This window comes from Centropristis striata, chromosome 16, assembly GCF_030273125.1.
Source record: "Centropristis striata isolate RG_2023a ecotype Rhode Island chromosome 16, C.striata_1.0, whole genome shotgun sequence".
Taxonomy (NCBI): Eukaryota; Metazoa; Chordata; class Actinopteri; order Perciformes; family Serranidae; genus Centropristis; species Centropristis striata.
This window is the reverse complement of record NC_081532.1, coordinates 11,637,927-11,660,878: the sequence shown is the minus strand read 5'-3', so window position 1 is coordinate 11,660,878 and position 22,952 is coordinate 11,637,927. Positions and strand designations below refer to the sequence as shown.

The following is a 22,952-nucleotide window of genomic DNA, read 5'->3' as shown; positions in this document are numbered from 1 at the left end:
TACTTGAGTAAATGTACTTAGTTACTTTCAACGTCGATGTCTTTTTTGCACAGGCATATAAGTGGGGGGTTAATATAACAAACACTTCCAAAGTATAATTATTAAATGCCCTGCGTTACTTGTGTCACAAATATAAAATCTCTACACATAAACTTAACTTTTTGAAAAGCACAGAACGCGGTGTTTGGTTGTCCGAGGAAACAAGGGTGCTGTTGAACGCCTCTCGGGTTGTAGCAGGATGTTGTTGTTAGCTGCAGCGGTGGAAGAGAAAATGCAGTAGCCCCACACACATTTGGATGTTATAAAGGTATCCAACAGCCATATCTCAGTATTTAAAGTGTATGAAAAACATTATGTATTAGCTGTACGCCATTATAATGCAGTAAACCATTGACTAACGTTACTTTAGCGCTGTATGTTAACGTTGCTGTCGCTGGCTAGCATGCTGTTGCTAACCTGCTAAACTACCAGATAACTATAGCTCTTATTTTACAGTTAACGTTAAATCTGTGCGAAATAACAGTTCGCATGTTTATTGATCTTGCTGTTTGCTTTTCGATCAAGTTATTGTGGTGACACACATATCTGCACTTTAATATAACTGAGCAGTAACATTAGCCACAGCTAGGCTAATAACAAACAACGCCTTTTCTAGTTGGGTTAATCATAAAGTAAGTAGTTAGTTTTTTGCTCTAGCTAGAATATACCTGCAAAGTAAGACTTATTGTTGCAACTGATTAACTGTGCTCGCTTAAAAACATCTGATCTACTTCTTATCGAAACTCCAGATGCTCAAATGTAATGCGACTTGTGACGATAAACTCCTGCACCGAATTAGCTATAACTGCTATTAAGCTAACAGCTATCACTGTTAACCCTCTGAAGCCCCACGACATGTTTTTACTCTTTGTACGTTTTTACTCAATGTGGTATGGAAGCCCATTTCCGCCAGGTAAAAAGAAAAAAAAAGATAAAACTTAGCCAGGATAATAGAAATATAAAGTAGGTAAGTATAAAGTAAGTCGAAATAATGAGATAAAAAGTCATAATTACGAGATAAAAACTCATAATTATGAGATAAAAAGTCGAAATGAGATGTTAATTTTTATCTCATAATTGGTGGGGTTTAGAGGGTTAAGCTTCTTTGGGTAGGCACGCTTTTATTGTCTCTTTCTGCTAATATTAGCCTTAAGTCTTGATCTTTCAACTTTCTAGTTAGCTTCAAAGATTTGTCAGTGTGTTTATGAGGTTTGCAGAATAATTATTTGTAGTACTCAAACATTTTAATAAGTGCAACATCAAACATCCTCCTAGTTATAACCTAGGTGTATCACCAGCTAATACCAGATTAATTTGGTGTCTTTTGCTGTCCTGCCTGCTGCCCCCTACAAAGGTTCAGTGGCTGAGAGGGAACATGACTCGTAGATCACACTGGTATTATAAATAGCTGCCCTCTGGTGCTTTGGGAGTGAAGAGAAATGGTGATGGTTGTATTGTAAGATGTGTCATAATGTCATAAACAGCATATAGGTCTAACTAATGAGGGCAATGGGATCTTCAGACCTTAGCCAGGGTCTTTGTTAAACTTATTCTATTTTTAACATTGTTGTTTGAATAATTCATCACGTAACATAAGGTTAGAGAGGTTTGCTGAGACAGATGCGAGCAAAGCATTGCCACATGCAGAAAAAGATTTTTTGAAGCATAATGGCTCAGTTATCTTTATCTTTATCTTATCTTATATTTATTAAGAATCCTTAGTTGGGATGTGTGGGTTTTTCCCCCAATAAATGTTAACCTGCCAATCCTCTCATAGCATTCAAGAATTATCATTTTCATCTGGCACCTTATTCTTGTTTGTATCTAATCAATATCCCCATCAGTCTTGTTGGATGTCAGCTGCAGGAAGGTTACATTGCCAGCTCTTTCTAGTGTAGCATTTGCCTTTGCTGCCAGGCAGATTTGAGTGAGGAAAAGCACAATTAAATGGCACTATGTTTTCTAACTGACAATAAAATTGTTGCTTGAAGAGGCTACATGAGGCCAAAACCTTCTGTTGACCAATAAATACTATACTACTGGAGCTTCTTTCAGTGCAGACATTTTTTCCCCTTTATAAATTGATTTTAATTAATCCTGAACCAAAACTTTGTTCCATGCACACTATGCATCTTCTTTTTCCTCCCTTTTAACAATCTTTTTGTTAAGGTTTTGTTTAAGACAATTCCAGGATTTGTCTTTTACGAAGACAACAGTGTGCTTTCAAACTTTTATTTAACCTTTATTTATCCTAAATTGTATAAACCAGTAACACTCTACATTCGAACAAGGTTTCAGCATGCTGAGTTGCATCTTGAGAAGGCCACATTACTGTAGAAAAACCTCAGGGGTTTGACCCATGGTTGCCGCTAGTTTCCCACCCTGTTTGTGAACGTTCAACAAGTCCAGACATAGCTCTGATGCAGCCTACTGGCCGCAAAGTTGCTCTATCAGCAGACTGGAATTAGCCCAGTGTTCAGGTTGAAGTTGGTGCTCACATTTGGGCTGTGGTCCTGAGGCATGTTGTTGAATAGTTAGGAGTGGTTGTTTAGAGAAAATGATCTTCCACTGAGTTTGTTTGATGAGCTCACAGTATTGTTTTTGATTGTCACAATGTCCAACTAGGGCTGAACCCCACTCACCACACCAAATGTATTTATAATTCAGGATGATTTTACATAACTTTGTTTCCTTGCCCTTTTGTTCGCTGTCATTGATGAGTTGATTAAATTCTCTCTGTTCACAGTAATGGGCTGATTTCCACTTGTGTTCAAGATGGCGAAAAATAGAAAGTGCATCCTCTGTGAAACAGTCCACGGCTCCAAGCAGGTAATTCACCCTCAGGCATGATATATACACTATAAATGTGAAGGGTTTGACACATAATAACATATATATGATTTGTTTGTGTTTATCTACTTGTGGAGGTTTATATCCGAAGAAAATTATTTAATCTCCAATTTTCCATGATCTATAAAGACAAGACAAGAAGTTTTTCACCTCTGTGACATTCATTTTAATTTGATATTTTAACAGCTTGTTAATATTAAGCTGATGAATTGTCCTATAAGGAAATATTTCATCCATTAGTTTATCTGAAAAATGAATATTCGTCAAATCCAATGATCGGACAAGCAAATTCACTCTTTTGGGAATCAATACAGTGTCATCTTCAACCTAACTGAACAAGAAAGCATGCATGCAGTAAATTGTAAATTTTTTGTATCCTGAAAATGCTTTTATATATGTATCTGCAGGAGATGGATGAGCACATGAGGAGTATGCTGCACCACCGTGAACTGGAGAAGCTCAAAGGCCGGTGAGTAGTTCTCTAAAAATAAACAATATGCACATATATCATGAAATTATATATCATGACTCTAAATTTCACATTGATTTTTGCAGAAATTAGCATCTTAGATGTAATTTGTTTCCCAAAAAATCCTGGATACATGAACTCTAGGGAGGTTTTTATTATCATAACTTTCACCATGTTTGCGTCTTACTCAATACGCTATTTTTAAATGAATTTGTAATGCCAGTGCAAAAGCTTTGACTTTGTTTCAAGAGTTTTGTCCAAATGTAATTGGGTCACGAGGCACGTGTGCACATGGGCACATGCTCCTCGCGGTTATCCGGCAAGTGGATATATGGGCAGCTGTCTCAGCCGTTGCAAAATATATTTAGACACAATCTCTCCGGAACAACAGGCATGACCGATAGAAGGCAACTGGCTATCTTGTGACTCCCCCATAGATTAGTAAAAGTATGTGGCCTGTCGCTGAGAGGGGAGAATCTGGAGTAGAGCAAATGCTGGTGACGGGCATGAGTTGTTGCTAAGTTACTGAGATTTGATATAAATATTGATATGCAAAGATGTGATCTTTTTATGGTCATGGTCGGGTAAATTTAAAAAAATTATAAAAGGATATTTAAATATCGAAGTCCTGTCCATGTGTCGTAAAGTATCACCTCTTATGTCTACATTTGTTTACATAAGAATGTTGCCAACATGACGCCCTAAACTGACACTGAGTCACGTCTTCACGCTCCTCGTTTACACTCTTTGAAAATTTATACTTAAGCATTATTGTGCTATTATACACAGTCGCCCAAAAAGTTGGAATACAATATTTTTTATGTCTTTCCTTGAAATTATTGTGCCAATGTGATTTAGTCTTGACAGATAAAGTGTATATCTTCTCAAAACTTCATTAAACAATCTCTTCCAAACATATAACAATGAAAATGAAACCACATTAACAGAAGATTGTGTCTGAAAACAAAATGATAATTAAAATGGTTACAATTAAATGGTCTCAAAATGGCAACAATATCGTTTATCACACTTATTTCTGGGACTATATTTATTGTCAAAAAAATGGAGCTGTCATGACCGGCCTAATAGTAACAGTATGCAGCAAGTGCAAAGGATTATAAAGTTATAGTTTCACATAAGTGCATGGTCATTATTATTGGTCATGGCTGCATGAATTATTTTGACTTTTGCAGTTGCGTTAGAATATTTGATTGAATTACAATTTTTGCTTCATTGTCATTTTCATCAAAATGTAACTTTTTTTTTTTTTTGCAAGGATCTGTACCAAACACATTTTTTCTTTCTCTGCAGCTCTACAAATACTTAATTCTGAGTTATATTTTGACACATATTTTCAAACAAATATTGCACATCCTGCATTTTGGATATTGCACTAATCGGCAGTATATTACAATAAAATTTAGATTAAATGTAAAGCCCAAATGGTGAATTAAATTTCTTTCCAGGAACAGCATGACTGAAGCTCAACTTAGCTGCAGCTTGATACAGTGCTGTTCTCTATGTGAGGTCCACACTGAGGAATTCATCATTTCTAATTCAGGTTGCATTTCTTCTAACACTGCAGCTGAGAAATAACTTGTCAAATAAATAAAAGTAACTCTATCTAACTGATAAAGAGTCTGCCAACTGCACGCGAGGTCAGAAAAGGGCAGCATGCCTCGACATAGATTTGAAAAAGAAATTGAGAACGAGCCAGCAAAGTCACTACCCCTATCAGAATCACAGGATGACATACTTGGGAGAGGTTTTTGAAGTGGAGGTTGTGAGCAGCTGCGCGGGGCTCCGGTTTCGCAGGCTTTGCTCGGGATTGGTCGGCAGGATGTTCTAATAACACATGCTGGCCTGGAGGGGGGCTGGGTCCTGGCTCTCAGAGAGGAGTGTGGGGTCAAATACAGACATTGTCTTGTGTAGAGACTCAGAGCGCAGCGGACACCATCATGAAAGAGCACTAGGCTGAGGGCGCTGTGCCTCTCTCCCCTCCACGGTGCTGTGCTGCATGGCTGGTTGTGGCGGCTGGACATAAACAGCTGCCTGGGTCCAGACCGGCTGCCCTTCCTGCCCTCGCCCTGCCACCTATGGCCTGCTGAAGAAAAGGAAAAAACAAGATCAGGATGATACAGATTTTAACTTATTTTTTAACAAAAGAAAATTACAAGTTAGCTACCTCCTGATCTGTGACAGATAGAGAATTCGGACAAGATATTTCGTAAGGATTGTTGAGTATTCTCCTTTCCTGATTTTATTTTTTTGACTTTAAAGCAACAGAAAGCAGAGCCAGAGTTTGTCGTCGAAGGCTCTGAAGGCACGAAAAAACCCAAAACCAGACTAGATCAGAACCATGCCTGAAGGAACGATTGAACGCCCGCTCTCGCCTTCCCTCCCCAGGGACTGCGGCCACGAGTGCAGAGTGTGCAAGGTAACTGTGGTGAGCCTGACCGATTATGCCAGCCACATTTCCAGTGCCACGCACAAGCAGAATGTGGAGGCCGCAGAACAAAAGCCTGCGAGGAACGACCGAGACGAGGACTACTTCGACCAGGCTTTGGTGGACCTGATCGAGAAGAGAAAAGAACAAATCAGGTAAGAGAGTCCTGCTGTTGAACACATTTTTCATATTGTTAGCTTTGGGAGAATAATATTCTTGTTATAGTATTTACAAAAAGTCATTTTTTTCTTAAAAAATGTAAAGTTGTCTAATGCTTATTTTTGTGATCAAATCATAATTTTAATTTACTTGTTTATAATAAACTGTTAAATTACATTTTCTTGCAAATCTGAGAAATGTTTTATAACAAAACATATTTCTTATTTGTCAATATGGCACTTGATCCAGAGAAATATTGCTGTTTAGATAACAAGTTTCAGTGTGCAATATTTCTTTGACAAACTGTTTAATTCTAGTGTATGTTTCTAATATTTTTTTTTATTAATCTGACCAAATTTAAATGTAAATGACAGCTTCTGAGTTTGTTGTTTGTGTGTGCATATACGCCATGTATAGTCACATCTTAGCTCAGCGGTGCTCACAGGCCTGTTTTAGCTGCTGCCACAAGATGAGCTGTGGCTGGAGTCGTATGTCAGGACTGCAGCCTAAAATTAAAGCATGACTGCACACACAAAGTTCAGACACTACTTGACTACCCTCTGCATATGCTAAAACACAACCAGAAACCTTCACTCCAACAGTCTGCCATAAATGATGCACCTTTGATGTAATTTTGGTTTCAGGAATGTAAAAGCACAAACACTGTTTGTGTGCGTGTTTGGCTTAAGACACTATTGGAAACCTTAGAAAGATGTCTGACCTGAGCAGTTGAGAAAGTGGGATATGTGTCAAAATTGTTGAAGGCGAAAACATTCAGCTGTCGGTTGTCGGATCTCTTCCTGCTGGCCAAGAGATATAGTTCCCAGAGGGACTTTTTCAGATTCCAGTGTATTTGAAATGCAGTTTCCAGTTGCAGCGAAGGAGTCTTAAAGGGGACATGTGGAAAACTGAATCTTTCAGTGTCTACAAACCCACACACTTTAAAAAAAGGTCACTTTTTCTGTGGGCTGCCAAGATCAGAAAACATGGCTTTCAAATTTTCTCCCCTTCCTATCAGTATGTCACATGCAGGCTCATTATAATACACCGCCCCCCTCATCTGATCTCACCCATCACTTTAGAACTACCTTTGCAAAGGTGCCCCATATTTTTTATTGCAACTAATCAGAGCAGACTTGGGCTTTTTTGTTGGGGCTGAAAGAGACGGGACCTAAAACGGAGCTTCTCAGACAGAGAGTGAATACAGGTCATATATTAAGACAGACCGTACAAGAAAAATGATGTAGTTTTTGAACATTTAAGCATGTAAACACGTTGTAGAAAACCAAAAGGCGAGTATGAACATGAAAAAGAACCTAATATATCGCCTTTAAACCTGGCCATTTGGGGGCAGAGGAAACAATCTGTGAACATTTTATATCACCTTTTAGGTTCATTCATGAAAATACCTGTTGCGACTGGCAACAGTTTGGCACAGTGTGAATGAACCAGATCAGTAAAGTTACAGCCAAAGGAACAAAGAGTAAGATTTTACTAAAAAAAAAACAATGTATAAGCTCATAAAAAATAATCCCTCTTAATCTCACATATGACCCACTAGAAGTTTGTGGCGATGTCTGTATCTGCAGAGAGCCTGTATTTTCTCTTTTGATTTTGCTGTGTTTGGGACGTTCGTGGGTGTTTCTCTGCCCCTCGCTCTGCCTCCAGCTGTCCTCCTCTGCCTCAGGGCTCTGGTGTAATCAGTGTCGTCTGAGCCAGAAGCCCCTGAAGCGCTGCCAAATTCCCCTGTCAGGACCTGTCTGGCTATTAGTTAGCTAGACTGAAGATCACTAAACTTGCTGGCTTGTGTTGTTGAGCCGGGGAGGAATGGCCAACTTTGAATGTTGTCTACAAACCAAAAAAGGACAAATCCCATCACCAAATCCTACTTGTTGTGCCTTAAAATGTTCATCACTACTGAAACATTTGTTGTCGGGGCCTTTTGGCTGTAACATTTGCCATCCTCACTACTGACCAATCAGTTTACCTTTTAGGTATAACATGCATTTACTGTCTGATTTTGACTGAATACTATCTACACGCCTGACATTATAAATGGAAGTTTTGCATCAGGATATATGTATATTTGATATCTGTCTTTTGTCTGTAGAAAAGAAAAGGAGGCAGCTGCTGCAAAGCTGGCAAAAGAAGAAGAGGAACGAAGGAGAAAGGAAGAGTTTCAGCAGAGGTTAAAGGACGCTAAGGAGCGTTACCGGCTGGAGTGTGCTTGGAAGCAGCAATCGCAGGGGTTCAGTGGATCCAGTCACCACAGAAGTTGGTACAGGAGCAACCAATATAATGCCAACGCAGCGGAGGCACAACCCTGGCAGCACAGCAGACAGGGAAAGAGCGCCACCTGGCATGCTCAGGAGCCTCCCAACTTCCAGAATTGGGGATCTGGAGAGTTTTCTGGTGGAAACTTTAATAGCCAGGGAGGTTTTGGCAACAGGCAGTGGGATCAGGGTTCATTTTCTGGCAGTCAACGAAATCGACTGCCTTGGCTCAGCAACGGAGGCAGCAGTAACGGGGTCTATGGTCGAAACAATATTTCCCAGAACCTACAAAGGAGCCGGCCCCTGAGCATTCTGGGGCCTTGTCCTGGGTATCCTCCTCCACCCAATGTTTTTTCCAGGGCTCTTAACCAATTTCAAAATTCAGGCAATGATCAGGGAGGTCAGCAGGGTGATGGGCTTCAGAATGGGGAGGGACAAACCCCAGAACCTGACCACAACAGCAGTAAGAGCTCTAAGAACTTTGGTAGCAATCCAAAGTTGGACAAAGCCTGCCGCTGGTCTCCATATCCTGTCACAAAGGGTTTTGATTCTGTTCCCCATAAGGATACCAACACAAACTCATCAGATAAGTTCCAAAAGGTCCCCAAACTTCAGAAACAAGACAAGGCACAGGAAACCGCTGCTTTTAGCAGGCAGTCCCGACCTGAACAGAAACCAGGGCAGCTAACCTCTAGTGGACAAAGTGTGGAGGACAAAGGGAGACATAAATCAAGCTCCAAAACTAAACCCAGAGAGAGGAGCAGCAGCGGCAACAGAAGCAGCAGTACACATAGAGATGGCCCCCAGAACGCTGCATCTGGTCCCTCCAATCAAAAGACAAACAGGCCATTGGTCCACAAAGACTGGAAGACGTCCTCAGTTCCTGGTGTCAGCAGTGGAGCACAACCCAGCAAGGCCTCCAGTCAGGCGCATTCACAATCAAAATCAACCCCAAAGCAGAATGGATTCAGTTCCCAGGCTCCAGCTTTTGGACCACTTCAATCGCGGCAGGAACGGGAGCTCCCTGAAACGTTAAAGAAAGCCCGACAGATTGTGTTAGAAAAGAGGGGCTCTTTGGATAGCTCGAGAAACAACAGGATGGAAATGACACTGCACATTTCGGAGGAGAAACAGAAGGATCACATACAGGGTCAGATTGGAGTGAACAAAGAAAACAGGCAGAATGCAGCTAAATCAAACCTACCTGACTCAGTCAGACCAGAAAAGCCCACGCTACAGTCTTCAGACAGCAGCCAGTTTCTTCAATCGTTGCAAGTCAGCACCTCTACGATGGAGAGCTCAGAGCCTGCAGCTTCAAGCCTGGAAGATGAGGAGAGCAAGAAGAAGGCGGAGAAGGAGACATTTCCAGTGGCCCCGGAGGAAGCCATGCAGGCTGCTGAAGCCGGGCAGAGCTCTGAGAGTGACACCTCCAGAAGTAGCGATGCTCAGGCGGCCTCAGGCTCAAACACGCCGGTTCTTTCCAAACTTGACCTGCCTCCAGTGTTGAAACGTGACCTCACCAAACACATCAGCTCCAAGAGCAAAACTGGTGGCCACGAGCCCAACCTCAACATTGCCAGACGGGTGCGAAACCTGAGCGAGTCGCGGAGAAGTGACACTGAAAAAGACTCGGGGCTCAAACCGACCGTGCGTCAGCTGATCAGCTCCTCTGGGTCTCGACGCAATGTGAACTGGGAACAGGTGTACCAGGAGGTCAGGAAGAAGCAAGACAAAGGGAAAGGCATGCCAAGGTGAGTTTTTGATCTAACAATTGAAGTTTCAAGGTTGTTTTTTATTTCAGCTACTTTAACCTCATGCTATGTCCTGTCCGTTCTGCAGGTTTGGGATAGAGATGGTGCCGATGGATCAGGAGGACCAGAGCCAGGAGGAAGACGACATTCCCCTGCTGGAGGGTTTCCAGTGGGAGTCGTTGATGGACACTCCCGCCTCCCGAAAACGGTCGTTATCGGAGAGCAGCATCGCCCCCACATCCTCTCACTCCCTGTTTACATCCCACGTGTCAAAGGAGACGGCACAAAGAGAAGCCCTCAGCTCGGAGCAGCAGGGACCCGCCAGCTCTCCCAGCCCCATGGCCGCTCAAGGGAACAAAGACAATCAGCAAGAGGTGGAGCAGATGCATGGCCAGCTTGAGGCTAAAGCCCAGAAGCAGCCAGAGAAGCTAACGTCTGCGACAGTGAAGACCCTGCAGCGGTCTGACTCGGTGCTCGGGGACAGCAGTTCGGGGACGGAGCTGTGCGACGGCCAGGGGACAGGAAAGAGGCGAAGAGCAGCTGGGGTGAGCAAAGGAAACGGTGTTAAAGGGGACTCCGTTTACAGATATGGCTGAACAATTTTGTAATTCAACTTTTTATTTAGTTTTCATGTAAAAAAACAACAACAATAGAGTAGACAGCATTGGTATTATACAGTACAGTAATATGTCCCCAGATTGATCACAAGTGAGTTTCCAACCCAATTTTTTTTATTAATTTTTTTTTTAAGGAAAAGAAAACAGAGAAATTCAAGACCAGAATAGAATAATATTTCAGGAACCACAGCAGCATTTGCCTCATCACAATACATTCACATTACAATGGGCAAAAAAATGGTCCCGTGACTTTTTAAAGTTCTCATTGTCATTATGAACTCGGCTGAACAATTTTGAAAAAAAAAAAAGAATTTCAGTTATTTTGACTGATATTGGAGTTACAATATTTTCATTGATATTCTGATTTTCATTGAAAAACATTAAAATAATCATGATTTTTGCAGGAATATATTTTCATAAATCTGTAGAGGACACAATGTGTAAAATGGGACATCTCTTAAACACAACAATATTTATAATATTTGAAATGATATTTGTTCACACGTGTGAATTGCGCCTCCTGAGGCCTGGAATTCACAATGTGCCATGTTTTAATGTTTTTTTTTTAATTTTGAATAATTGTTCAGCCCCACTTCGGGAGTGCTACTTTGCCAAACTGAATCATTAGTGTGACAGTGTTGTAGTAATGCAATGCTAAATCAAGAGTACTCCTTGATTCTCCTACTTTTTAAAGTATATTGACCAATCACCTTTACTTGTGTTAACATTAATAGAAACAGGCAGAGCGTAACTCTTTTCTTTCTCCCTGGTAGGATATTCCAAGTGCAGAGACGTCCTGCTTGGAGCACAATAACAAAAGGAGGAAAGTGAAATCCAAAAAAGGTTGGTATCCATGGTGGATTGTTTTGACAGCTTCACTCTAAATTTATTCTAAGAAAACAAATGCAACATGAAACTCTTGAGTTGTGCCAAGCTACTGATGGTTCATGAGTGTATTTTGCTTTCTGTGCAGAGCGTCTACAGATCGACCAGCTGCTGGCTGTGTCTCTGCGAGAGGAAGAGCTGAGTCGCTCCCTGCAGACTGTGGACACCAGCCTGATCCAGGCCCGCGCCGCGCTGGAGGCCGCATACATGGAGGTGCAGCGTCTCATGGTGGTTAAACAGCAGGTACGAAAAAAAAACAGAGTTGTGGGCATCATTAAACTGCCTACATCTCTAAATCTCACTATTAATTTTGATTCCAGTTTGATGATCTTAGTGAGTCTTTGTTCTCTTGTAAGCCACTTCCTTATTTCAACTGCTGAGATCATGAAGGCCATCCAAATGACTCTATTTACTTTCATTGTAAATCAAACAAACCTGGTTGTTAATGGGAGATTATTCACATTTTGTCACTGCTTTCGGCCCCTTAAGTTTCATGTCATGTTCCCAAGTCAGTAACTACAGTATTATACTATGTTATGTTATGTTATGTTATGTTATGTTATGTTATGTTATGTTATGTTATGTTATGTTATGTTATGTTATGTTATGTTATGTTATGTTATGTGATATGATATGTTACCCACTGAAAAGCAGAGATATTTACTCTCTGATGGCTCTTGTATGATTTTTGTCTCACTCAGATGACTGGAGAGATGAGCTCACTGAGAAACAAGCGCATCGACTTACTAAAAGGGATGCAAGGTAAGGACATGTCTTAGCAAAAAAGTACATTCAATTATGTATAAATAACTATTATTATTAGTGTTATTACAACTATAACAAACTACTGAAAACATTTCATTAAAGAAGTATATGACCATAGCATGTACCGTGTCACTGTTGTTGTCATAGCACACTAAAATACTGAAACAAACAATGTTAAAAAGTTTTTCTTGTGTGATTTATTTTATACAGGTAGTTTGGAGGAAGCACCTCTGGTTAAACTAAAAGAAGAAAAGATGGATTCATTGGAAGCTGAACCTCACATACCATCCTCCGTTCTGCCTCCCTCTGTTACGGATGCTCCTCCTGCTGCTCCTCTCAGTCCCAGTCCTCCTGTGGAGCGCGCCTCCCCTCCCTCCTCCAGCCTTCCCTTCATGCCTGTAGTTATCAAGCAGGAGCCTCAGTCTCCGGTCCATGTCAGCTCAGAGCCGGACCCTGTGGACATCGTAACCCTCTGTGCTCACAGCACGACCCCAGAGCTGCCTGACGCTTCTGCAGCAGCCTCTCCGCCAGGTAACATTAAGTTAACTTATATAAACCAGTTGGTCAGTCGGTGGCAGTGACATGTCAAGAAACGGAGCAATGTGCCGATAAAATACAGTCAAAGTAGATGTAAAGAGATGTACAAATAATTACAAAAATGATTTTTTGCATTCAGTACATTGGAGCTCTGAGATGTGATATATAATAAAAATAATAAAACATAACAAATAAAATAACTTAAACAATAGAAAGGGGAAAGCATATATGGAAAGGAAAGTGGCAAGAAAAAAAAATATTTTGGGGGATTATTTATTAGCAGAATGTATATTTGCACATAATGCGCATACAATATTTAAACATAAATTTTGTTTGTTTCAAACATACAAACACATTCAGACACAAACGGATAGAAAAAAAAACTAAGGATAAATACATAGTAAATAAATAGGAAGAGGGAAAGAATTAATACGTTGTAAGTTGTTATGTATTTAATACGCAATCAAGGTATGAAGTGGTAATAATTAATAAATAAAAAAAAGACATCTTATATTTATATATGGCCATAGAGTTCAGAAAAATATTGATGAGGGATCCACAACAGGCTGATGAGCAGCCGGTCCTGAGTCATATAAAATGTTCAGAAATATAAATCTGCATTTAATATGCAGAGTAATACAATCACAGGCTTTAGTATGTCAAGGTTATAATGGAAGTGAAAAACAAAAATGTTACTGTTCATGTTAATTATATTTGCAGTACTGATCCATGTGCATCTGAAATTCTTGCAGATGCTGCCCTTCATGTCCAGCCATCTCCTGAAAGAAACCCAGAGCCGTACCAGTCTAACACAGAACACAGCTGGGAAAACTTTAAGGAGCCTGCAGACTGCAAAGAGAGCCTGTCAGGACTGGTTGAGACAATGGAAAAGGAAATCCAGGCAACAAGGAGCGCTCTCACCTCTTCACCTGACTCCAAATCTTCCATTAAGCTTCTCTCCGGCAGCAGGAGGGGCTCTGAGGTGGGGAGTGTTGTGGACTCTCATCACTTTGAGACCCCAGCCGTCCCCTCAGTCCTCAACATGCCCGCTTCTCCGTCTGACCGCGGGAAGCGCGTGAGGAAGCTGAAGAAGAGGAAAGTGTTGAAGAAAGCTCAAGGGGTGGAGCAGCCTGAGAGCAGCGACACCGAGATCGACGGAGAGACCTTGAGGCCGAGGTGGCTTCGACCGCGCAGGAGACCCAGTGGAAGCTCTCAGGTCAGCACCTCCACGCTGCCCTCCGAGGACAGAGAGGGTGACATGAACATGGAGGCTGTAGAGGAGGCTTCAAAACTGCTGTTTCCAACCGTACAACTTGAGAAAGAAGACCCCAAGTCCCCCAAACACATGGTGGAGCTTCCCCAGGTGGCCCCCGCTGAACTTATGGTGGATTCAGAAGAAAGCATGGAGGTCACCGCAGCCTGTCAGCAGCCACACACAGACACACTGGCTCCAGTTTCTCCTCCGGCCCCGGTCCCAGACTCCTCCAGGCCTGAGCCGCAGAGCCTGGCCTGCAACGAGGTCACTTCTACCAGTGACATGGAGGTGTGCAGATCCTCCGAGAGGTGAGACTCATTCTTTACCATCTCAACTCGCTGTATCGATCAGCTGAGCATCCTGCCGTCTCTGAGGGTGCACTATCTGCTGAGGAAAAGAGTTGAGGCGCAGTTGAAAAGTGAAAATGAGGCTTTAGTTGACACTGTTTTGTGAATTATGGTCGGTTTTGATTTTAAGATGATATTACAGTGAACATGAAAATGTGAATTAATTTACGTCTCAAAAGAAGTGAAAAAAAAAAACTCAGATCAGATGGCTTAAAATGTAATCAACATATTTTAAAGCTATCTTTGTAATGCAGTCAATTTATTGTACCGTGCAACTACTGAGGTTACCTATGTATGAGGTGTTTTTAATAACTCCCCAAATTATACAACAGGATTTTAGAGATGTCAGAGGTCATAGAAACATTCTTCCAGACCCTCATTCTGCCTTTTATTTGTCTTGTGCTGTCACTAAAGGCTAATAATGAACTTTGTGTTGCAGACTAAACTAAAATGACTCATCCTCTGCACCTTTTCTCCTCACAGTGACATGCCGTTTCCCATCACGTATCCCAAGACAACAAAGACCTCTTCAGGTATTTTGATCTCTTGAGAGTCCTTCATGATAACAGTTTGTTTATACTTTAATAGATCAAGTTCCTATTATGTGCAGTGTGAAAAAAGCTGAAATTGGGATGGGGGATATTTTCTGAAAATGTGCCCTTCTGAAGTATTTTCATAATTTTGCACTTGTTTATTCACATCAAAAGAAACATAAATAACTGTAAAAACCCAGCTTTCTGCTTTAACTTCTCTAACTCTTGTAAACTTTATTATAGATTTTTTAAAAGTAATAAAAACATTTTTGCAGTGATGCAATATACCTGACCCTCCTGGTGGTCTTGATGTTTGACTACATAACCAAACATATAATCATACCACCTTATGAGCAGCCAGAATTAGAAATGCCATCCTCTCTGACCAGGCTAAAATAGACTCTCTTGAGTGCCCAAATTACTTTTTATGGTCAAGATATTCATAGAGCTGTTATATGACTTTCAGTGAAGCTGTATGAGCCTGATGAGTGCAGCTGAAAGGACACAACTTTCTCAGAATGTGTATATTTAACCTGAGACACGTAATTTAAATGTTCGTAGAAAAACATACAAAACCCAGGAAATGTATTAGAGGACATTTGTTGAATCAGGACAAACTTTGATGACCAAAAAGACACTTATAAACTTTTTTTTTAAAAATATGCCAAGGAAGGTATATTTTTGAGGTATGTTTTTGATGTATTTTTGTCTTTTTCCCCAGATGTGTCATCTGACCACGGTGAGGACGATTTGCCCACCGATGGTGTGTTCGAAGGCCACCAGGAGGCGGTGAACGCCATGCAGATCTACAATGGGCTGCTCTACACGTGCTCAGGAGACCGGACCGTCAGAGCCTTCGACCTGGTGGTGAGTGTCATCAGGATGTTTCTGTGTGTATTCCTAATTTCTGCAAATGCAACATCTGAACAAACTTGTATTTTCTTGTTCTTGTTGCAGAGTCATAAATGTGTCGGGGTGTTTGAGGGTCACAGCTCCAAAGTGAGCTGCCTGTTGGTGTCCGCGGCTCCCAGTCTGCATCATCGCCTTTATTCTGGTTCCAGTGACCAGACCATCTGCTGCTACAGCCTCAAGGTAACAACACACATCTTCTTATGCTGATTAATCACACTACTTATTAATTATATTTGCAGTATTCAATTAATTAGTTAATCATTCTCTGTTTGATCTGGTCAGATAACACCTTTTAAGATAATGTCTAAGATGTCTAAGATAATGTTTTCTAAATGTTCTTAAGATTTACTTTTTTTCTCATTTGTTTGTTGATTTGGGCTTTTTTAATGATCATGAATTGTGCCATATTTGTAAATCATGTTTTTATTACTGTTAACATCACAGGAAAGAGTGCCACAAAGTGTTATATCTCACTCTACTTTTATGAAATTGTTTAAATGGGACCATATTTTGTACAGTTTTCACCTTAAAGCATATCTTTTTCTATGGCTGTTTCAGATCACCGCTGTAAAGCATAAATTAAGTCAGTTCAGTTGATGTTTTTTTTGCATGCCCACAGACACGAGAGCTGGAGCAGCAGTTCTCTCTGTCAGACCGAGTCCTCTGCCTCCACAGTCGGTGGAAGATTTTATACGCCGGTCTGGCAAACGGCACAGTGGTGACCTTTAACCTCAAGGTGAGAGAGGCAGTGCACCTACAGTGTTATGGGTGACTAAAGGAATGATGATGAGGAACAAACCATTTGGAAACTGGACTGCATGCTATTGAAGTAAAATCCGTCTTTTTTTTTTTGCAATTATTTGTTCAGACAAACAAGCAGATGGATGTGTTTGAGTGCCACGGGCCGCGGGCCGTGAGCTGTCTGGCCTCGTCGCAGGAGGGAGCCCGCAGGATCCTGCTGGTCGGCTCCTACGACAGCACCATCAGCGTGAGAGACGCCAAGAGCGGCCTGCTGCTGCGCACTCTGGAGGGACACACCAAGACTGTGCTCTGCATGAAGGTAATCTCAACCGTTAGACTGACATGGACAGTCAGTGTAGACATACACGTAAAAAGACATAAAAAGTGTTTAAATGCTGTGTTTTGTTTACCAGAACACACACTTTGCATGGCATATTTTAAGCTTTAATGCTTTATTTGTATACTGTACAAACGTGTTTCAGATGTTTTCATTGTTAGCATAATTTTTCAAGAAAACAAAATGTATTGCCATTCTTCTTTTTCATATAAACAATCCTAATGGAAGGGGACGTGGGAAGAATAACCTTTAAAAAATGGTTAAAAATAATTATTATAATAAACAATAATACAATAATAATAACAATGACACATTTTTATAATACTTTTACCTGGAAAACCTGTAAAAAATATATCTATTGTCTATGTTGTATGTTAATATATATTCATGTTCTGGAGGCATTTATAATGCAGCTTATAAAGCCAATCTATCTTTGTGTACATAAAGTTTTTTTTAAAGTGTGCTTGTTAAAGATCATGCAGTAAAACCTAAAATTAGTGCTGTCATTTTTTCAAGCAGCAAGCTATGTCTGTGTAAAGAAAATAAGCGTAATAATATTAAGAAATCTGTTCCTATATCGAGTCTTGATTATGTCATGTTTTATAGGAACAATTTTCTTTATAGTGAGTTTAACTCGTGTTTGTTTTTCTCTCTCAGGTGGTCAATGACCTGGTGTTCAGTGGATCCAGTGATCAATGTGTCTACGCTCACAACATCCATGTGAGTTTATCTCTTTGTACACAATATGATTTGACGTTACAATATTACATGTTTGAAGTTCCAGTCCATTTGCACAGTGAAACCTATTAATATATGTACATCACACTTTATTTTCTGTGCCTCTTGAGCAGACAGGAGAGCTGGTGCGGGTCTATAAGGGCCACAGTCACGCTGTCACCGTTGTGTCCGTCCTGGGGAAGGTGATGGTGACTGCTTGTCTGGACAAACTGGTGCGCGTCTACGATCTACAGGTCTGCCTCCTGCAACCATCTCTCTCTCTAAATAATATCAGTCTGATTTGTGCATAATCTGCTCATTTACATGAAAATCTGAAATTATTTTTACCTGTTGTTCTCTTCACAGTCTCATGACCAGCTGCAGATTTATGCTGGACACAAGGACATGGTGATGTGTATGGCTATCCACAAGAACATGGTGAGAGAGCTGCTTATTCCAGAGCTTTATGCTTGGAAATGTGTAATAACATAACTTTTTATTAGATCTTAATCAGCTGATATGTCTTTCTGTAATATACATGATTTTCAAATTGGAAATACATACGTTTAAATATCAGATCTTAACTGATTTTTGTGTTTAAGATCTACACGGGTTGTTATGACGGCAGCGTGCAGGCCGTCAAGCTGAACCTGATGCAGAACTACCGCTGCTGGGTAAGACGAGGGACGGGGAGCAGAGCTGAGGGGTCAAATATGTGAATCTAGGGGTAAAGATGTCATGACACTGGATTTGATTTTGGTATAGTTAGGCTGCTGTAGTAGAAGAAATCAAGACCAAAAAGGAGACGTCTGCCTCTTTCTGAGGGACTTGACCAAAACCTGAATTTCATATTGATAATTCTAGATTTTAAAACATTTCTGCTGCCACCAAACTCCCTTATCACAGTCCTGGAAAAGTCCTGGAAAATGCTGCTCTGAAGTAATGTAATCTTGTTTGTCCAGTGATGCTGACATAAAAAAATAATATTGTGATAATAACCTTTATTGTTCAACAGCATTTTTTTTCTTATTTTTCACTGCAACCACTGTTTTCCCCATATATTTGTATGTTTTTTATTTATATATTTTCCTTCAAAATCCTCTTTCTGTCTTATTTTGCTCAATCTGCCTGACTGTTCACCTGTCTATCCATATGTCTAATTCTCACTTTCTGTCTGTCAAGCTGCCTATCAGTGTCTTAAATATTTGCAAAACTTCGAAAAAAATACAATAAAATAAATGATAATTGCATGGTGAAATAAGCGGTAGAGTAGAAGAAACGAGCCTCTCAGCTCTGCAGACTTGCTGCGTGGCTTCTTGGCTACTCGTGACTAATGTTCTTGTGTCTGGTGTTGACAGTGGCACGGCTGTTCGCTGGTGTTCGGGATGATGGAGCACCTGCAGCAGCACCTGATCAACGACCACACCAGCACCAACTCCCAGACGTTAAAGTGCCGCTGGAAAAACTGTGAAGAGTTTTTCTGTGCACGCAACAGCTCCAAGCAGGTATAAACATAACTTTAATAATTTTTTAGGATCTAGAGGATACAGACTGAACGCTGCTACCCTCAAGACAGTTAAAACCTAATATTAAAATAATTACAATTTTAAGTTTAAGAAAGAAATTTTTATTTTATAAGTGTTATTTGGTAACTTTTATTTCGGGAGTTGTTTTCATGTTTTGTAGGACAATGTGCAGTGTTCATAACACAGTGCCACATAATTTGGTAACAATAATTTCAAAGGCTCTTAGAATAATTTTTTCAGCCAGTGTTTAATCTTATAAATTAAATTGTGCTCAACTTTAACTGTTTCTAGAGTGTTTAAGTTTTACTTTTAGGCAAAGACTAAAGACATTTTATACACTGCGGCCCCATTTTCTACTGCAACATACGTCCTTCACCCCTGGAAACACCACAATCATAGCTAGAAGTAGTGAGAACTCAAAATTGTCTTTTCTGCAGTGAAATAATACCATAATTCAGAAAAAAAACATGCATTTTTTTATTGCTAGTTTATTTCATAACCTTGATTCCCATAAAGTTAGGTCGTGTAAAATGTAAATAAAAACGGAAATTCAATGTCAAATTCAAGTTCTGAGTGTATATTTACATAAGCAAAATTATATCAGTTTGATCATAAAATATACTGTATTTGTATTTTTCAATTGAATATATGTAAAAAATAAAATAAAAAGTAAAGCAATAGCGGTATTATTGCATTCTGTTTTAATTATGCTTTGTTAAAAACTGTTTTTTTTTATTTGAGTTGTACAAAAATTGGAATGAATTGCAATCTATATATACAACAATTTTCCAAGTGTTACCAATATTTCAAAAAATTGGGGCTTTACATTATCTACATTACATGAAAGGGCCAAGCAGGAGCACACCTGACTCAATTCAATCAATCACCTGAACTGTCTTCACTCAGTTGATGTGTTGCAGGTGTGTTCATGCTGGGTTGGAACAAAAACCTGCAGCCACAGCAGCCGTTTAATGGATCCGTTTGACATATTGACAGTTTTACAACCTCTCTTGTTCTCTTGTTTCTCGGTGTAAACTGCCAGCAGTTCAGTCAAAGTTCCTCTGAATTTTTGTCACGTGACTGTTGCTCTCAGCTGAGTCATGCATGTCTTCCCAGTTGCATTGCACAGCACAGAATTTGAATCATTTTTTTTTTTTTTTTTACAGGATCTGGTTAGTGCAAATTGTTTATTTTTGGTACATTTTAAACATAAATGAGACCTGTAGATTAAGGTCAAAAAAGGTGATTTTGATGATTAGGATCATTGGAAATCTGTTTTCACAGTTTCTGTCCATAATAAATGGTGATAAAAACCCCCAACTTAAACGTCCATTGTAGAAGAGTACATTTAGGTTTGAGAGAACTTGATTTAAAGAATATGTGTTTGTGTGTTGCAGGGGATGCTGGTGCACATGCAGAAACATGCTGAGGAGGGGACTGAACTGGAGCCTTAAGGGCTGCTGGTGGGAACATGGTTTCTCCCGGAGCCCTCCTCCCTCCCCTGCCATCTCTACCCCCTCTCCCCCCTCGTTAACCTCCCATATTGGGGGGGATGTTCTTGGGACCCACGTTTGTTCGCAGCGCTCCTGTCGAGCCTGGCGAGTGGCGTCCGACGACTCCATCCTTTATGTTCGGTGTTGGAATCCAACCATAATACAATCATGAAAGGAGGGTTGGTTGTGCTGTTGTTGTTTTCTTTTTTTACGTTAAAACACGCCTTCCTCTCTCTCTCTCTCTGTCTGACCACTGCAGCTCTACTTCTCACTGACCAAAGTAAGACAAAGAATCACGTGACTTTTGTTTTATTGAAGAAACTCTAGCGTTGCCGGTATCAGAGAACTTGTGCCGCTTTTCTGTTGAAACTGCAACAAAAACCAGTAATCGTCTTCCGGATCGGTTGGCTACACTATGGCATGGGCTAAGAGATGTTTTTATTGTTGTAGTGCAGTTGTGATGTGTCATGTTGAGCAACATTGTAGTTATTTTTGTTTTATTTTCAGTAAGTGCCATTATTCACTCAAACTAATCATGTATCGAGTGGTTTAAAGTCTCCCAGACCGTGTTTTAGTTCAGCGGAGTGATTTTTTGTTTTCAAGGATTATTATTGAAGTGACACAAATTTTTGGGTTTTTATTTTGTTTTCAGAAGAAAATTCTAACTTTTTGTTTTGTTTTGTTAGCAGTTTAGGGTTTTTTTTTTTTTCCCGTTGCTCAGTGATATTAAGGCGTTGAAGGACTTTGGTGCAGTGTTGTGTGACTTGGCCTGAAGTTGCCATTTGAAATTTGCAGTGATAACAGAGCCAAGATGTGGTGATAATCGTGTGTGTGTGTGTGTGTGTGTATGTGTGTTCCAACATGTGTTACAGAGTTGGTTTAACCCTGTTTTCCATGAGTGAGTGTGACGTACTGTTTTTATGACATAGTTTCCTCCTTGGAAATGTTGTTTTTTGTGAATTTCTTTTATATTTGGAGCATCGAGCAGATGGCAGCGGTATTTCCCACAGTGAAGATAGATTTCTCATGAAGTGTGGAGGTGAAGGATGTTTCGAGGAGGTGTTCGATGGAGCGAGAAGGGAAGATTTAGGAATCATCTCCCATGCCATACCTCACCCCCTAAAGACAGGCAACACAAAGCCACTTTTTGTAAAGGCACATTCAGCCCGTTTTAACTCGTGTGAAAGCCCAAGCTGATGCTCTTTGGCATACTTTGGTGTGGTTACAGCTCTCCTCCTGTTGAGGAGTTAACCTGACGTTCTCACAGCCGCCATTTTTAAAAACTCGCCTCATCCGCTCGTTATTTACGTCTAAGGGAAGCGTGCAGTTCACCTCTTACCTGGCATTCCTGAGTTTCTTCAAGTTTTTCAGTTGTTCTCAAAGTTGTGAAGAGATATTTTTTAAGAAAGTGCAATCTTAAGACATTGTTAATAATTATAATAAAAAAAAATGGTGCAACATCATGAAATGATTTGTGTGTGTTCTTTATGGTGCTTTTGATAAAGATTAGAAGATTCCACCTATGTGATTTTTTTTATACAAAAGATTCTGTAAGTCATAATAAAAAAAACCTATATAACAAAAAATTCTCAGAAGCTACCAACTCATTATTTTGAGGAATTTTATCAATATTCCGCCATACGAAGTTTTTCATTTTTTTGTCATTTAGTGATGCTAATTCATTATTTTGGAGATTCTAAAATTAATTTGGGATTTTAAGGTTATTTTGACATATGAAGTCTTATTTTCTAGATGTACAGATATATTTCAAGCCTAATTTTTAAATTTTGATAAATTAGGTTATTATTTTGAGATACTGAGTAACTGTTTCACGATACTAAGTTGTTTATTCAATATAACTGATTAATTTGAGTCTAATTTTGAGAACATTACTCTCAGTGACCTAAAAGATGTTATCTTTCAAACCTGGCTCAGTATCTCAAGATGCAAAGCGCCTTCAGGCGTGACCAATCATGGAAGATGTGTGAGATACCTCAATTGGTTATCAGAGAACCAGGGTTACCCATGTAACCTAAAGTTTTAATTTTTTCCGTCACATTGGCAGAAACGGGTTTCCAAACATTTTTAAAGATCAAAAATACCACAGTACCACAAGCACAAAGTCTACTGGTAACGCAGTCAAACCAATAACTACACATTTATTTATTTATTTGGTTAAAATGGTTAAAAATGCAGTACACTCATTTGACCAAAACCTTAATAGGAAAATAAAATCACAAAAAAGCTGCAGTCCAACCCATTAGCCATATTCTTTCAAATCCATATTTTTAACCTCGAAC

At 40.0% G+C, this 22,952-nt stretch overlaps 1 protein-coding gene across 1 annotated transcript; it reads left to right on the top strand.

The window, feature by feature from the left end:
* Positions 1 to 236: 236 nt before the first annotated feature.
* Positions 237 to 21,124, top strand: znf106a (zinc finger protein 106a). The gene is made up of 22 exons (XM_059353753.1): positions 237 to 307; positions 2,786 to 2,868; positions 3,297 to 3,358; positions 5,765 to 5,959; positions 8,074 to 9,987; positions 10,076 to 10,532; positions 11,378 to 11,447; positions 11,578 to 11,732; positions 12,191 to 12,251; positions 12,465 to 12,785; positions 13,544 to 14,354; positions 14,877 to 14,926; positions 15,648 to 15,793; positions 15,884 to 16,018; positions 16,458 to 16,574; positions 16,707 to 16,898; positions 17,574 to 17,636; positions 17,768 to 17,887; positions 18,000 to 18,071; positions 18,236 to 18,307; positions 18,992 to 19,138; positions 20,557 to 21,124. The coding sequence occupies exons 2-22, from the start codon at positions 2,815 to 2,817 to the stop codon at positions 20,611 to 20,613; spliced, it is 5,271 nt and encodes a 1,756-aa protein (XP_059209736.1). The 5' UTR covers positions 237 to 307; positions 2,786 to 2,814; the 3' UTR covers positions 20,614 to 21,124.
* Positions 21,125 to 22,952: the final 1,828 nt, after the last annotated feature.